Below are 17,937 nucleotides of genomic sequence, written 5' to 3'. Positions count from 1 at the left end.
ACGCAACATAGCTTAAATATTCAATATCTGTAACAACAATTGAAAACTTGCAGTGAACCTTTCATGATTAACATAGAAAGAAAAGAATGTCATGATCTACTCACAGATGTTCTATGTACAGAAAAAGAGGGTATGTTAATCAGATAAATTATTCATGGCAAACTAGTTGCTCAATTGTTTTAATGAGTGAACAATTTCTGGTAAACCATGATGCAGACTATTCATTCTCCCTGATAAATAAGCTCTAGTAGAACCAGAAATGCTGGAAGATAAGCAGTTTGCCATACACTTTGCCGTAACAAGTATCCATTGTTCTTCGATAATTGCAAATGTTTTATAATGGTGAGAAACAACTAAAAACACCTTCAGACAATGAAATCATACGAATATACTTTATCTGAATTCAAAAGAGTTGGCACCTATAAATAGTTCTATAACTCCCTTCAATGTTAAGATTGGGGTATTGTTTTCTAAACAATGAGAACACAATGACAATTTATGCTGTAGATACTGTAACCAAAATACTGTTTCTACAGCAGAATTTGAATAAAATGAGATATTAATGGGATGAGAAATATGGTCATACACTACAGTGATGAGCATGGTATAAGAATCAAGATAAGAGAAATATATGCTCATTAAACTCAATATAACTTCTCCTGTGTTCTGCCATGAATCCTTTAGAGTCCATTATCTCCTCATTGTTCATAACCTCCACTTTAAACTGAATGAAATATAAAGAAATAATTTACACATGATGACAGTACTTATGTAGGGTTAAAGAATAGTATTATGATCTCATGCTTCACAGTGTAAACTGATCACTGGATAGGTCAGAACGGATTCTCTTCCCAGACCCATTAGGTACACACTGAACTGGCTACATGCATTAGGAACGGTTTAATCTTTCTTTGATACAATCAGTACTGGGTGACATGTTTTGATCTGGAATGGTAAACAAATCCTGTGAGTCTAATCTATCTGGCTAACCCAAAGGGTATTACTGAACTGAAACTCCAGCCTCCATAAAAAGAAGCCCATGTGTTTAAGAGTTATTTTTTAATTTTTAGCTTTGAACAGAAATAATGACCTTGGCACCAAACATTTCCTGGGGATTAATGACTGGGTGGGGTTAATTGCTTTTGGCCGTGTTTTGGGCCATCAAATTCTGTCAGATAGTCATTAATCCCAAGGTCATTATTGGTTAATTAACATTAAAAGGAATTACATGCTGTTTGTGCATCTCAGTGGAAGAATACAACCCTGACACCACTGTGCCAAATTCTGGCTGCAGATTAGAGTGGAAGGCTCCCACTGAAATATGTTGTGTGTGCGCAAATTCTGAAGGCAAATGTGTCTTAGGGACTGAGGGGTTTTGATCAGGTTTTTAGTGACTATAAACTAAAGACTCACAATTTCATTTTAATTTTATACAACCAAATACAATTTCCTCTAAAACCTCTGAACTATGAATCAGCTTCTGTTTTCTTTCTATAGTATATTTACCTGTTGTAGAGTTCAAAATGATCAACAATGAACAATAACCCATACCTTTTCAAACTGCTGCAGCAGCAACATATAAGTTTCTCTGACAGATCTGGCTAAACTGCTCTCTCCTATCAGAATTGACAAACATCTTCAATTGAGTTTTCCCATGTCAATGCTCTAGAGAGAGAAATGTGGCCTTGGTATTCTCCACAACTCTCCTCAGAAAATGATTAGTGATAGGAAGGAGTGTATTAAGTATGTGTAATAAAACTGGAAAAGAGCAGGCAAAATGCACATAGATTATTTTCCTCAAGCTGTTTTTATGATATGCAACACTTACCATGAACCTGCAGGTTGTAAAAGAGCTCTGCTGTTCCTGCTGTATTGACAGCCACACATTTATAAATGCCAGTGTCAGAGATCTGGGCACTGTCAAGCTGAACGATTTGCCCCCTGTTTAAGAACGTGACACTTGCAGAGCCAGCAAGTGGATGACTGTCTTTGTACCATGTGATAGCTGCAATGTGAAATAAGAAAGAGGGAAAAGTTACTGACTGTACCCTTATAGATGGCAGTAACAAAGCTAGTTCTAGGCAACAATAGAAAGAAACTTTCCAAATTATCGTAAAATTTTCAGTCTTTGTTCAAACACTGGTTAAATTTTTCTAAACGCTAACTAAAAATAAATCAATATTCACTATATTTAAACTACAGTAATAATAAAGTTATAACAATAGTAGTGATAACTACTAACTTTTTTGTAAGGTACTGCATACACCTATGTCATTCAGTAACAACAACAACAACTATAATTTTATATGTATATAGATACGTCTGTCCCAAAGCAATTTATCAACCTAATAAACCATTCTATTAAGCATGTATATAGAGGCCACTTAATCTACTACTAAACTGAAATACACCTGTTTAAAAATACGCTGCAACATGACATTTCAAGGCAGAAAATGCAAAATACTACATTAAACTGAAACTTGTGTGGATGCTTGCAGAGGCAGAATACAGTAAGCCTAACAGGAATTTGACTAGGGTGGTGGAATTAGAGTGTTTTGGGATTATAATAGACCATAACTGTTGAGGACCTTTACTTTGCATCTCAGTCACAAGATGGCCCTTCTATCAGCTCAGTTCTCACTAACACCTTGCTGGGACACTGGGTCCATGCTTACTCAGATGAAACTTTTACCTATTGAATCACTTCTTACAATACCTATGTTTTCTATGGAGGTCTCCTATCCAAGAAATACATTGGCTTGACTCTGATTAACTTGTGAGAACTGCATGCTAATCACAACACAAGGTAGTGTGACTGCAGGCAACACCCTATTTTTTTCAGTCACCTCAAACAAGGAGATCTGTTGTTGTTGCTTTTCAAGGCCATATCGTGCCATCATTTAGCACAAAGAATTCTCATGGAACTGAACAGGAGTTTGGGATTCTGAATTATGGTGAGATATGGTAAAGTAGCATTCTAGCACAACAGTGTAGCAATTAAACATTTTTTGTATTTCAAGAACCTTTGATGCTCCTTCACAGGGTTATACAGAGTTGAAAACCCAGCACAGTAATTGGGCTAAATGCTCTGCCTTTTTACTCCAGGAAGAAGGGAGTGAGATTTTCCTTGGTGCTTCTATTCCCTAATCTAAATAGTGATACACTCGATTGTTTGTTGGGGTTTTTTTTTTTGTAGAGGGGAAGGGTTGTTTTTGTTTTAGGTTGTTTGGTGGGGTGGGGGGTTAAGTTGATCAAAGTGAAATTTTTGCTCTGCACTGAAAATTATTCTTTCTAGACAGTTTGTAACACCTGGCAGTATATCATAAGTAGAAGAGCTGGCAGAATTCTATGACTATAACCTTTTAAAAAAATAATCGTCACTAGGTTTGAAGAAACAGTGCTGAGGAATAATGAATGCATGCCAAGTGGGCGTACAATGCTACCCATTGGAACTGTTGATATCTTACATCTAACTTTCTACAGGTGTAAATGACTACACAAGGATGACAGGCACTGGAAAAATCAGATCCAAAAGGTACAAAAGTTCAGTTTGGATGCTCATTTGAACTTTAGTCAAATCTTTTTTCTGGTAACTGGGCTATAAACTAAATAAAAATAAGCCCTCTTGCAGAATTTCAGTATTTCCTGAGTTTAACTGGGCAGCAAATGCTACAAGAACAACTTCTCTCACATTATTGTAGTTCGTTCACTTCCTGACACGAGCAGGAAGTTCTCAGAAATACAGATTACAGAAAGGAAAAAATGCACACTTCTCAAACCTTAAAAGAGGTTCAAAGTGGGAAAGGATCCAAACCAAAATCCTGGATCTGAAAACATTCAAACAATAGGGTGTTTGAAATCCAGTTTCTTGAGCTTGTCTTACAGGTTTGTTTCAGTTCAAGTTTTAGGTAAAGATTATTTTATCTGAAGGTGTTCATCTGTCCTAATTATGAGCCAAATATTGAGGTCCTTACTCAGGCAAATTCCCATTGGAGTCAATGAGCATTTGACTAGGAAATATAATGAGGAAGGTTATTGACATGAATTGTGACTGTATAGATCATTGCTGCAACCAAGGTCCTATAGTTGCACCAAATCTTGTACAAAGGAGATCCAGTAAGGTATCTATGGAAAGGTTATGATGAGCTGGTTATGATTATGCTGTCTATATGTGTGTATCTTTTTTGTAGTTGAAGTTATTAATATTGGCTATTTACTTAATGTGTTTTGATTCTAAGTAGCCTCATTGAAGCATTTGGTCCACTTCTTTGGTCCACTCAGTAAGTGCCCAGTCAAGAAACACTTAACTGACAATGGACTTTGGGAGATGCCAATCCACATCTGAGCTTTCCTGGGAACGTTCCAATGAACATGTAAACAATGGCGTCGGCCTGCAAACTGAGTCATGCATGGACATGTGACTTGCCCATGTGACTCCAAGCTGCATCTTGCTGCTGTAATTTTCCACAGTAGGAACAAAGAGGTGTCCTTTCACCTGGAAGAGACTATAAAAGGCAGCTGCCTCATCTCCAGTTTGTCTTCAGTCCTGCTTCTGACCTCTAGAGGGACTTTGCTACAAACTGAAGCTCTGAACAAAGGACTGAATGACCCATCCCAGCTGTGGAAGTACTCTAGAGACTTGATTTGAACCTGCAGTTTATTCCATCACTGCTACATGCCTGAACCAAGAACCTTGCCATTACTGTATGTAATTGATTCCATTTAACCAATTCTAGCTTTCATCTATTCATAAATTCATTCCATTTATGAATAAACCTTTAGATTTTAGATTCTAAAGGACTGGCAACAGAGTGCTTTGTGGGTAAAATCTGACTTGTATATTGACCTGGGTCTGGGGCTTGGTCCTTTGGGATCGGGAGAACCTTTTTCTTTTACTGGGGTATTGGTTTTCATAACCATTCTTCCCCATAACGAGTGGCACTGGTGGTGATACTGGGAAACTGGAGTGTCTAAGGGAATTACTTGTAGGACTTCTGGATAGCCAGTGGGGTAAAACCGAAGTCTTCTCTGTTTGGCTGCTTTGGTTTGTCTGGTGTGCAAAGGAACCCCAGCCTTGGGCTGTAACTGCTCTGCTCTAAGCAATTTGTCCTGAATTGATACTCTCAGATGTGTCCCACCCAAGGCAGCATCGTTACAGAAGGATTTAGCACAATAAGGATAAATGTGAATTAAATTATGACTAGATATAAAAAGGCCAAATTTTCAAAGGCCAGCATTGAAGATGCAGTTCCAAAAACATATGCATAACCTACCACCACCTCAGCGGGCCAATCAGGACATAAACGTTGAGGTTTTCCATGTGCACGAGGGGCCAGATGCAAAGTCCATGGAAGAGTATGGAAAGACCCGGTGGAATAGTGTGTTTTTGGATGGGGTCCTCAGTGTTGGCCCATTTTTGCAGGCATACTCATTACACTGGGTTTTGTAAATTTGACCCACACTATGCAGTATTAACCTGATAAGATTAGGTGAGTGGATTTGTTTTTCTCTATTTTTTCACAGAAGCATGTAGTGTACAATAACATCTGCTAACATTGTTATTTACTGTGGACATGGCCGGTGGTAGAGTTATGAGAGGACAATTTATCCACGTTTCTCATTCATTTGAATGGGAAACAGTGGGGATCACTGAATCCCTACTACTTTAACTTTAAATTTCATCTACTGTACATCACTGAAATTTATTGGAGCTTCCCATTATATATTCACTGTACTATTGATTTCACTAGTTTAAATACTACAGATTTATGTTCACATTAAGAATCTCAGTTATCATCAGGAGCCTTTGAAAATGGATAACCTGTTAACAGACTCATTTTAACATACATACCTGGCAAAGGATTCCCAGATGCTTTGCACTCAAGGTGGATTGGGTTATTCACCACCACGGTTTCATTTAGCATCTTTCCTGCATGCTCCACACTGGGTGGTTCTGAAAAAGGGCAGAAAAATTATGGTTTAAATCATTTAGCCACACAGTTGGCAGAACATCTGTGCACAAAGCACTTTGTATACTGAAATACCATGCTTATTTACTGCTGAATGTCTGGGGAATATCCCACACCTCCTTTTTGTAGGCTCTCCCCAGATGAGCTGCCATCTGCAGTTGGACTGTTCTCTAGTTGTACAGGCTCTTCAGCATTAACAGGAATAAAAACTTCTTTTTGCCAGTAAAGTAGGGCTATTTGACTCAAGATACACACAGCTTGAGTGGGGTAGGAAGGGGCCAGTTTTGAAAAGTCACTTTTCTAACATGTCAAGCTTTTTAATCATACTCAGTTTACACTTTAAAATGGCTACATCGAACTGAATGCTGCAGAGAGCTTTAATAAGGAAAAGCACCTTACTTTACCTAGCCCACATATGTTCTAGAAGGTGGCAGACTAGGGTGACCATATAGCAAGTGTGAAAAAGTGGGACAGGGTGGGGGGAAATAGGAGCCTATATAAGAAAAAGCCCCAAATATTGGGACTGTCCCTATAAAATCGGGACATCTGGTCTCCCTCTGGCAGACACACAAGGCACTGACACACAGCACTGCTGACAGGAAGAGTAGAAGAAAAAGACAAACTAGTGTGAGTCAGTCTTAGGACAAAATCAGCTGGATACATCAAATATGGCTTTAGGAATACAGGAGGAGCAAGGTTCCTCATTCCCATCCTGATGCAGGTAGGTGTTGCAATCTTCCATTTAATGTAACACACTTGCATATTCACAAATCAAACAGATACAATAGAAATCACAGAAAAACTACCACATCCACCTTTTGGCCACAGAGGGGTTCCAATCCAACTCCCACTGAAGTCACTAGAAAGACACCACATGACTTCAAAGGAAGTTGGCTCTGGGCCTGGCCAGTAGTTTTGAAGCTCTGAGGTTCATATATATAAAGCATGGTCAAACATTTATCAAATTTACATGCAAATAACTCCTGAACTTTCCTTACTCCCTTCTGTATTGGTTCATCTGGAAATTAAAAATCCCCTCCAGAAGTTTGAAAGAATAAAGGATCCTAACATATGGGGGAAAATGTTTCTGCAGAAACTTGCAAAGAACACTTGTTCTCACAAGATTTGGGTCCAATCAGTAATGCTGATAGTGGTACCTTGTTTCCTGGCTCAGGAACACCGAGTTTTCCTCCTAATGTCTTGGAAGCTTCTCTCAACTCAGCAGTAGTGTGTAAAAGAGGATGACACACTGTTTACTGGAGAGAGGTGCTCATTCCTGTGATATTTGGTATCAGCTCATGCAAAGGCCTTGTTTCTCCCCTGAACTTCTTGGAGAGACAATAATGAGTTCAGACAAAAGCAGAGTGACCAGGAAAGGAGGAAAATGGAGAGACACATCTCTGCAGATAATGCAAGTGTGGGAAGCTAACATAGCCTTCCTGAATGTGCTCAAAATAGAAGAAGTGAATGGACATGTTAGAAGCTAAAAAGTGGCAATTTTAAGGCAGTTTTTTTTAATAACAGGCTGAAACATTACCATGCACATGAAGCCGAATGTGCTGCTGGGCTTCTCCTGCAGCATTTGTTGCCACGCAGGTGTATCTACCAGCATCTTCCAGGAGGGCCTTGGCAATTTGCAGAATGCGGCCTGAAGACTCCAGCTGCCCCAAAACAGAAAGCAGAGAATAGTTTTGCATTATGACTCCACACATAGCCACTGAGATGAATGATAAGGTACAAATTTACACTATATACAACGTCTCATCTTCTTTTCAGACTGGGGCTTACATTCACACAGGAGGCCTAGTCTGGAAGGTTAGAGAGACCCTGAGCCACAGGGCTGTGATGACTCATTAGCTGATACAGCTATGAAGAGATCTGGATGGCAAAGGGACAGGCAAACACTGTGAAGCCGTGGCTGCAGGCAGAGAAGGCTGCTACTGCATAGGACTGCCGGCAGGATGCCAGAAGCCACTCCAGTCTAGCATAGATCAAAGCAGCTTCAAGCCCCATTCCTGGAAAGCACTGTGGTGCCAAGGAGTTACAAGGAGAGGCATGGATTTGCACGAGATCAAGCCTCTGGGAGAGCCACACAAACCTCTCCAACGTGAAGGGCTGTCTCCAAACACTCAGAATCCCACAGTCCAAGGAGAGTAGAAGATTTAGGTGCCAAATTGACACAGAGGTGGTGCTTAGACAGAAATTTACATCATCCTGCTTCCCAGTCAGCAAATGGGTGGTGCTACCCCCAGTAGCTATCCCAGTTGGAAAGAAGACCACCCCTGGAGAATTAGGCACAGCTGAGAGGTGTGGACATTGTATCTACAAACTAGACTTCCGGCAAACACAGCTTATGGATTTCTAAAGGGATTCACACAACAGAACACTGAGTCAACTCCCAAATTCCTTACTCAGACAAAACTCCCATCAACTTCCAGGGTGGATCTTTAGCATCTTCATAGCATCACGTGAGGAATAAAAAAGGAGAGGAAAACTAATGGGGGTGTGTGTTAGCACTTTTGTGTAACTATCTTTCAAATTTTGGATGCCACAAAAGCATTGTGCTTACTCGTATATTTCCTCTGGCTGTGTTTACTGGCTGGCCATCTTTTAGCCACGTAATAGAAGGGCTGGGAATACCATTGGCTATGCATTGCAGTGTCATGGGTTTGTATACCACCACAGCTCTCTCAGAAGGACCAGTGGATTTGATTGTTGGAGGAACTGCAAGACACAACACAAACAAAGATAAATCACTACTTGAAAGTATTAATGTGCAACCTACAGAATCTCTCCAATGCAAATGGCTTTGATTATTACAATTCTACTCACTGTCTCCAATTTATCACCGCATTTCTACAAATTTTACAGTTCTGTATAAAACTACAATACCTTCTTGCTAATGAAGGTATGCACCATCATTTTAACATAAAGTCAGTCTGCTGCTCTTTTCCTCCCTTGTGTAACATACCATGCACAGTAATATCCAATTTCCTTTCATGGTCTCCTGCCTTGTTTGTTGCCACACACTTATAGTGGCCTGTGTCTGACACTTGAGCACGGGAGATGAGAAGTTTGCGTCCATTTAGTAAGATCTTATATCCATCTCCCTCTTCAACTGGCTGGCCATCTTTCAACCACCTAGCATGAGGAAAGCAAAATCTTAAGATGCTTATTTTTTTTAAGTGGGTGACAGTCCAGAGACATGTTTCTATTAACTAGAAATGGGAAGTCAAAGTACAACTAGATCTATTTTTCAAGGAAGCCTGGAGATATTACATAGATTTCTGCTTCTTTCGGGCTCCCAGAGATAAGTGAGGGCTTGAAGCGAGCTACCAGGAAATGTGGAAGCAGACACCAGAGAAGGGGAAAGGAAGGAGGCAGGCATTGGGAGAAGCTGCAGAAAGGACAGCTGCCACCAAAGAAGAGGGGAGGGGACTGAAGTGAAAGATTCCATGCAAGAGAGACCATAGTTACCAGAGGAGAGGGAAAGGGTCATTAGTAGAGTTCTGCCACTTCTTTTTAATCCAGAGTGGTCTCTGAAATATTAACTTTGGTATAACCAACAAGGCTACTTTAAAAAAAAGTGGGGGGGGGGGGGACAAAATTGTGAAGTCAGAGTTTTGCCATTGGCTTCAACGAGGCCAAGATTTAACCCACTGTATTTTAGTCTATGATCAAATGGTATGGTCAGTGCATAACGATTACTTCCAAGCCCAACTAAGCAAGTTGTGGAATTTATAACTGACATACCAACCGCCTTACATGATAGTCGGTGGAGGGGTTCCTGTTGCCGGACAATCCAGCTCCAGGGGACTATGAAGGATCACAATATAGTTTGAAGGTTCCTCTCCCCCTTCCACAAGTGGTGGGACTGTAAAGTGATAAAAACACACCAGAAGAAACATTTAAACATCAGGAAAAGTGTCAAAAAGAACCACAAATTGTAAAATATATATCTTAGCACCCACCTCACATTGGGACTGGGTATTAAATTGGGTTCAATGTACAGAGTTGTACCCTTGCAATAAAGGGCACCAAACAGATGGCGTCATCTGTTCTATAATTTTTATTGCTCTTGTGTGGCACTTTATTTATCTAGGGCTAGATTCCCCCTACTCTCTCTATGCATGGAGAAAGGAAACTAAGAGCCTTTCCCACCCCCCTTTCACATGGCCCATCTGATCCTTTGGGGATCATGGCACTCCAAGGAAGTGGGAAGATGGGAAGGAGGCAGGGTCTTCTGTCCCCACCTCATTCACAGACCAGCAAAGCCATGCAGGGGACAGTATGCTGGGCATACTGCATCTGCAAGCCTGTGGGCCCCCAGTGCTCCTCTGTGGTGGTGTGTCTCAATGCACATCTGTGCCTACAGGCATAATCAAGCCCTTAAAGAATAGTAGTACCTACAATATAAGCAGCCTTACTATGCTGGAAGTTGCTATTTCATGACTAGCATTTGCATGACTCATATATAGAGATGGGCAAACGAGGCAATGTTCAGATCTAGATTGGAGTGAAGGTTTCAACGGAAAGAGAAACATTTTTCAAAGGAAATTTTCGGATTTGTATAAGGTAGACAAAAATGTACAGGCAGCCTAAAAATCAAAGAACCCCTTGATATTATTTTATTTATTTATTTTGCAGCTATGATTCTTCTCCTGTCCCTGATCTTAAGGCACATTTGGAAGACGTTTGTGTGTCCTTCCAAGTGATGTTTACAATCTCCCTCATGAAAACTGTCCCAGAAGTAGTCTGAAAGCAGCCGCCCACAGGCCTGTCAAACTTGGCAGAGAAAATGTGCAATGGCTGAGCTTAATTAAATGTGACGCTTGACCCACTGAACTGCAGCTTTGTGACACCAGCAAAAATAAATACAGGTTTAATTCTGTTGCAAGTTCTGTAAATAAATTGTTCTGCTGCTCACGCACCTAAGATTTCAACATCATATTTGATTTCTTTTTCTCCTGCTATGCTGGTGGCCACACATATGTACTGGCCATGATCGGCCTCTACAGCATTCAAGATCTCCAGTTTCTTCCCACCAGACACAATGTGGAGGTTATCACTTGCTTTCACAGGCACTCCATCTTTTAACCAGGTAAGGAGAGGAGGGGGGTTGCCAGCAGCTTTACACTCCAATGTCAGTGAATTGCCAGCAACCACCTGCTTGTTCTGGATTGTGTCAGAGCCACCCTCAATAACCGGAGGAACTAGAGAAGGGGAAAAAATATATATTGCAAGTGATTAACTTTGCAGCCAGAAAATGTATTAACAGCAAATAGTTCCTCCCAACCCTTCTGGCTCTACCTAATTTTATATTATGTATTATTTTATGTGAGAAATCTTTTGTCAGAAGAGGTTAAGACAAAGTACTTATAAAGAACAGTTAACTGATGCCAGCTCATGCCAAGGCCCCAGGTCTCACTGAATACTAACAAATACATAGCTGGCTACCAGTCTGGCATATCTGTGTGTTAGTATAGTTAAAACAGTTATTAGAGTTATAAGAATGTGTTTTGACTTTATGGAATGCTTGTAGGCTGCTGCATGTATGAACCCAACTTATAATATTTGTATCCAGTGTTATAAGGTAACGTCTAAATGTTTGCTCTGTAACTATAAAAATGTTTGCTAAGGGTATGTCTACACTGGCAGAGTTCCGTTGCCAGCAGTTACATCACCACTCAGAGAGTACTGAAGGGAAACCACTGTTGTGTGTTCACACTGTCAGCTGCCCGTGCAATTGCATGTTCATACTTGTGGCACTTGCAGCAGTATTTGGAGCGGTGCACTCTGGGCAGCTACCCCACAGAGCATCTCTTCCTCTTCTGCTGCTAAGAATTGTGGGAAGGCGGAAGGCGTCATGGGGCATCCTGGGTCCTGTCCCAATTCTGGCACCAGACCACCTAGCCACTGAGTATATTAATCAGAAGGGGTATTTCTCTATGGTTCTCCAGGAGCTTGTGGATCACCGTGGGCATTTCACGGACAGTAACGCAGGCTGGTTTGGAAAGATGCATCACGCATGCATTTTTTGGAACACTGGCCTATTCAGGAAGCTGCAGGGACTTTCTTCCTGAATCAGAGGATCACCGTAGGGGAAGTCGAAATGCCCATCGTGATCCTGGGAGACGCTGCCTACCCATTAATGCCGTGGCTTAGGAAGCCAGACATGGGGAATCTTGACAGAAGCAAGGAGCAGTTCAACAACAGGCTGAGAAAATGCAGAATGACTGTGGAGTGTGCTTTTGGACGTTTAAAAGCCCGCTGTACCAGGCCGATGACAATATTCCTATGCTTATAACCGCGTGCTATACACACCATAATATTTGTGAAGGGAAGGGTGAAAGCTTCACTCAGGGCTGGACCACTGAGGCTCAGTGCCTAGAAGCTGAACTTGAACGGTGATTGAACAGTGATGCACTGTGAAGGTTTAAGAAAATTGCCTGTTGCTTTGCAGGGCTCTGTTTGCTTTCAATTAATGGAATAAAGATCGCTTTCAAACCAAAACAATTCTTTTATTAAAAAACAACAACCCAAGGAGAGAGATAAACAAAAAAACACATCAGCACTACGGGGAATGGGGGAAGGGAGGGTCCCAGGAGGAGGTGGGGTCCTGGGACGGTTAAAGTTTTGTGTATGTCCAGGTATCATATGCAACCTTGTCCTTTGGAGTCCAATGCAGTGGGTACTGTACTTCAGCAGGGCCAAACTGCAGAGGGAGGGTGTTGAGTGCAGTGGGTACTGGGAGTCTGTAGGGCTGGACTGTGACAGGGCAGGAGTGGAATGCAGCGGATATAAACTGGAGCCAGAAGGTTGATAAGAGTGTGTTGGCGGTGTCTGGGGGGGGTGCATGGGAAAGAGTTTTGTGACAGCGGCTGCAGGGGAGGGCGGGCACGGAGCTGCTCGGTTTGCAGAGCTAGTATCGTCTGTAGCATGTCCGCTTGGCGCTCCATAATGTTTAAGAGCCAGTCCATGGCTTCATTTTGGCATGCTGTGTTCTCCTTTCAGTCCTTCTTCTTGATGTCCCGCCACTCCTTCAATTCTTGTTTTTCGGCAGAGGAGTGCATCATGACATCACGCAGAAAGTCCTCATTAGTTCTTTGTGGCCACTTTCTAATTCTGAGCAGCCGCTCGGCCGGCGATAACAAAGAGGGGGGCTGGGCTCCCAAGGTCATATCTGTGAAGCCAAAATGCAACATTTTACAGAAGCAGTATTGTTTGCAACACAGATCACTGATTCAATGATTTAAAACACAGCCACTATTCAGATTCCTATCACTAACTGGTTGACCCCAGGCAAGCACACATGAGCCACAAGACCCTCAAAATGGTGAGTAATTGCAGAGGCAAGGGAAATCAGTGTTCCAGGACTGTACTGTACACTGGGCATGTGGCTCTTGGGGAGAACCAGCACTGTAGGGGGGTGCCTTATAATCATTCCTGTCCCCACATTTTCCATAGGCTATGTTCATTATGGACGATATCTCACTACTGAGGGTGAGCAGGAATCAAGGAAGGGTCTTCTCCAAGACTGTGGCTTCCACCCTGGCCCTTACGCGGCTCACCTGTGTACAGTAATGGTCCTCCCCACAAGTGATGGCAGAGTGGTGCAGGAAAGTTACCATTAATGGGGCAAGAAACAAAGCAGCTCTGCCAAAGTACCTGTGGCAGCAGATTACCCAGTATCTTCATGAGAGTTTCACGGAGATCTCTGAGGCAAATTCCCATGAAGTGGGGGAGTCAATGAACACCCTGTTCCACCACTCAGAATAGGCATGTGGTGGTACACGCATCATAAAGACACAAACCTGCTTTCTGCAACCCTCCTGCCCCCAACAACTCGCTTTAGCTATTCCCAAAATCAAAGCCACTTACCAGGGGCCTCCTCTCCTGTTTGCACTTTGCCAACATCAGACAGCTGTGACTGGCTAGCCTCCTCTGGGGTAGAAAAGAGCTCCTGGCTGCATGCATCTCTGACCTCCGAGTCACCCTCTGCCTCTGGGTCCCTCTCCCTCTCCACATCATCGTCCAAGATTTCCTCTTCCTGGCTCGGTCCACTCTCGACTGGCACGCGAGCCACCAAAGTATCCACAGTGACCTTCACTGTGGAGGTGGGGTCACCACTGAGTATCGTGTCCAGCTCTTTGTAAAACCGGCAGCTCGTGGGTGCAGCACCGGAGTGGCAGTTTGCCTCCTGCACCTTGTGGTAGGCATTCTGCAGCTCCTTCACTTTGACCCTGCACTGCAGTGGTCCCGGTCATGGCATTGTGAAATCTGTCCATAGGTATCATAATTCCTACGGCTGGAGAGCAGCTGGGACTGGACAGCCTCCTCTCCCCAAATGCTGATGAGGTCCAGCAGCTAGGCATTGTTCCAAGCGGGGGATCACGTGGTGCATGGAGCAAACATGGTCACCTGGAAAGATGAACTGAGACCACTGCATGCATCACTGAGCAAACAGGAAGGGGACTTTCAAAATTCCCACGGAATTTAAGGGATGGGACTCACGGTTGGTCACCTGAGGGCAGGACAGTAAAGTTCAAACCGATGACCAGAGAGGTGAGAACAGGCATGTGGGACACCTCCTGGAGGTCAACTGCAGTGCTGTAATCGACCGGGGTGTTTATATTGGCACCGCAGCGCTGTAGCCTCAGCGCAGAAAGCAGTACACCTCTTGTTGGGCTGTTTTTTTTGTTTTTTTTTTACAGAGTTGCAACTGCACAGTTTCTGCACCCTAAGTGGCTTGGCAGTGTGTACACCTCAGGAGTTACAGCGCAGAAAGCTGCTTTACTGCGCAGAAACTTGCCAGTGTAGACAAGACCTAAGACCGTAAATCCCATGCAGTCAGGAGAGAAGCATTATCAAGTGTGAAATACCAGTTAACACTTCTTGTAGCGATGTCTTCCCCAACAAAAGAAGGTCTACAGACATCAGACAAACCATTGTGGATGAAAAACATGTTGGTTGCTTTTCCCACAACCCTGAAGAGGGTACATGCCCAACCCCTTGTCCCATTAAAGCTGGAATGTGGAGGGAAGGGAATAAAAATGTCTTTTAAGGAAAATTCATTATTACTATGCTGTCTGAACTCTGAGGGGCAAGGATGTCTAAGCATATGCAAGAAGTCCTCAGTTGTTTTGCCTGGGTTAGCCCTAAAGGATATACAGAGTTTGCTTACTATAGAAATTTCTATTACGTTTTGAAACCTGACTGTAACTCATCTGTTATGTGCTTTAACCTTGTAAATAACTCTCATTTCTTTTTCCTAGTTAATAACTCTTTAGTTAGTTTGTTACAGGATTGGCTACAAGCATGGTCTTCAGTTTGAGATCTGAGTACAGTTGACCTGGGGGTAAATGGCTGGTCCTTTGGACCTGGAAGTAACCTGAATATTATTATTATTATTTTTGCTGATACAGACTAACACGGCTACCACTCTGAAACCGGAATATTATTGTGATTTTTGGTGTAAAGCAACCATCTACCAGAAAGTCTAGTTTGCCTGGGTGGCAAGATAGACTGGAATGCCCAAGGCGACTGTCAGTGATTCACTGGTAAGACTATAATAGTGTTTTAGGCGTCCACACTTGTTACTGGTGAAATTTAATTATAGAGAATAAAAAAAGTTTGGGGGTTTTGCCCTGCTTCTAGACAGTCTGCCCGGAGGTTGGCATTCATGGTCATGAGCCACTCCAGACGTGACGTTCAGGAAACTTAAGATGATAGCAGGGGGAAATGGGGAGGGGAGAGAATGAAGGGATTTGTGGGGAGAAAGTAATTTTAATATTTCCTACTTACAAAAGGTACCAACTGACAGCCCTCAAGACAGAAGCCTTCTTCATAGCTGCATAAATTATATTAGATATAACGCAGGCTGTGACAGTGCAAGCTTTCCCATGCTGCCTTGCTAATGTGTGCCAAACTTTAACTTCAGCAACCAACTCTGAGTGAGAGGATACTTCAGTCCTTCAGGAAGCACTACACAACCTATCTCTGAGAGCACAGCTAGAGTGTTGAATAAGCATGCTTTATAAGCCAGAACAAATGGTGAACAAGCATGTTAAATAAACTTTCTCTTTACCATAGACATCCACTTGATATATTTTTTCAGCAGTGCCAGCAATGTTGGTCACCAGGCAGGTATACTTAGCAGAATCCGAGACTTGAGCCCGAGGAATCTGAAGGAACTGCCCCCTGTCCACATAAAGAGCTTGTGAACTAGAAATAATCAGGCGTCCATCTTTATACCATGTAATGGCAGGGGCTGGAATTCCCCTAGTTTCACATTCCAGCTTTATTAAGCTATTGAGCAGCGTGGATATCTCAGTAGTAACATTTCCTCCTTTAATCGTAGGTGGGACTATTTAAAAAGACAAAACAACAGCATTAAAACCTTATTGCTAGAGTCTCCATTACAGCAAATTTGTACAGCCAATGGGAGCTGCTGGAAGTGGCGCGGACCAGTACGCCGCTTCCAGCAGCTCCCATTGGCCTGGAGCAGCGAACCGCGGTCACTGGAAGCCGCGATCGGCTGAACCTGTGGACGCGGCAGGTAAAGAGACTGGCAGGGGCCTTCCCTACACAAGTGGTGGAACAAGTTTGGGAACCACTGAACTAGATGCTAATATTTTAATTGATATTAATTTTTATAAAGAACTGAGAGACTACAGGTTTATGAAACTGCTCCAAAACATTTTCAATAGCTAAAAAAAACAAGAAAATATACCTAAAGCTGTCTTAGGCCCCATTCCTGCAAAAAATTATGCACATGCTTAACTTCACACATCTAGGGAGTTCCACGGAGGTCAATGGGATGACAGATAAATGTAAAATTAACCATATGCAGTTCTTTGCAGGATCAAGCCTTAATCTGCATATTGTTTCCCTGCAAAACAGAAAGCTATTTTACTGGACAAAACAAAAGAATGCCTAATCCTAGAAAAGTCTTTTAATTTACCATGGATGATCAGCTTGACCTCCTTGACTTGTTTGCCAGCAGCATTGGTCACACTGCACTGATAGCGTCCTTTGTCGAGTCTTCGAGCACTCTTTATGCGCAGAATTTGTCCTTTGTCCAGAAGCTCGATATTAGGATCTCCCAAAAAAAGGGGCCTGGAGAAAAGTTTATTTCATTTCCTGGCACTGTACTCCCTATCCCCACAAGTATGTGTTAAAATGGTTTTTTTAAAAACCTTTCTAATAGTAATAAAGAATATTTGAATAAAAATAACTGCAATAAAATATTAATTCATATTTAGCACTAGAACAGAATTTTTCATGCAAAGAGCTAAAATTGCTATACAATGGTAGTTAATGATCATTATTATTATTCCCATTTTACAGAAGAAACCAAGGCACAAAATACTTAAGTTTTGACCAATGTCACACAGTATGTCAGTGGCAGAGCCAGACATAGGCTAAGATCTCCTGATTCCCAGTCCCCTTCTCTAATTATTAGACCATAACGACTCCCTTAGTAATGACAAAATGCCTCTGTTTAAAAGATAAAAGCTCTGAAGTCTATACACCAAAGAATTACAAGCTGTCACATCAGGATAGCTGGTTTCGCTGGCAAAGAACTATGTTGTGACGTGTTAATGCTATTTTTTCAGCCTATTTATAGTACCACTTTTGTTTTTCAGCTAATATTTGCACTGCCAAAATTCCTCTCCTAAATGGGCTTTCTTGAAAGAAGAGCTGAAGAACTGAGACATGCAGTCTAAAGTTATAAAATCTCAAATCTATATATACACAGCAATATAGGGCACTATCTGGAAAAACGTTTAACAATTTGCTCATGGGTACTATCTACCACCACCAAAAAAAATAGTCATTTTAGCAAACAAGTGACTGCACTTCGAACAACATTAAAATGATCTCGGTGGATAGACCTCAAAGAAGAGGCTGTGTGTTTGTCTTGGTTTGTGTGCTGTCTGGTTTTACCCACCATAAATATATACTG

General features: G+C 42.1%; 1 protein-coding gene across 6 annotated transcripts in view; it reads right to left on the bottom strand.

Annotated features, from left to right (window-relative positions):
* HMCN1 (hemicentin 1) overlaps positions 1-17,937 on the bottom strand; it is a 327,504-nt gene that overhangs the window by 124,130 nt on the left and 185,437 nt on the right. For all 6 annotated transcript variants that reach the window (XM_043521104.1, XM_043521103.1, XM_043521105.1 and 3 more), the window contains exons 30-38: positions 16,933-17,087; positions 16,057-16,335; positions 10,901-11,182; positions 9,735-9,843; positions 8,941-9,110; positions 8,539-8,693; positions 7,507-7,630; positions 5,852-5,953; positions 1,829-2,005 (exon numbers count right to left, since the gene is read on the bottom strand). In XM_043521104.1, coding sequence (XP_043377039.1) covers positions 1,829-2,005; positions 5,852-5,953; positions 7,507-7,630; positions 8,539-8,693; positions 8,941-9,110; positions 9,735-9,843; positions 10,901-11,182; positions 16,057-16,335; positions 16,933-17,087 — 1,553 coding nt within the window. The remainder of the gene's footprint in view (positions 1-1,828; positions 2,006-5,851; positions 5,954-7,506; positions 7,631-8,538; positions 8,694-8,940; positions 9,111-9,734; positions 9,844-10,900; positions 11,183-16,056; positions 16,336-16,932; positions 17,088-17,937) is intronic.

Source organism: Chelonia mydas, chromosome 8, assembly GCF_015237465.2.
Source record: "Chelonia mydas isolate rCheMyd1 chromosome 8, rCheMyd1.pri.v2, whole genome shotgun sequence".
NCBI classification, from domain to species: domain Eukaryota; kingdom Metazoa; phylum Chordata; order Testudines; family Cheloniidae; genus Chelonia; species Chelonia mydas.
Note: the sequence above shows the minus strand (reverse complement) of the source record. Positions and strands in the feature narration are given on the sequence as shown.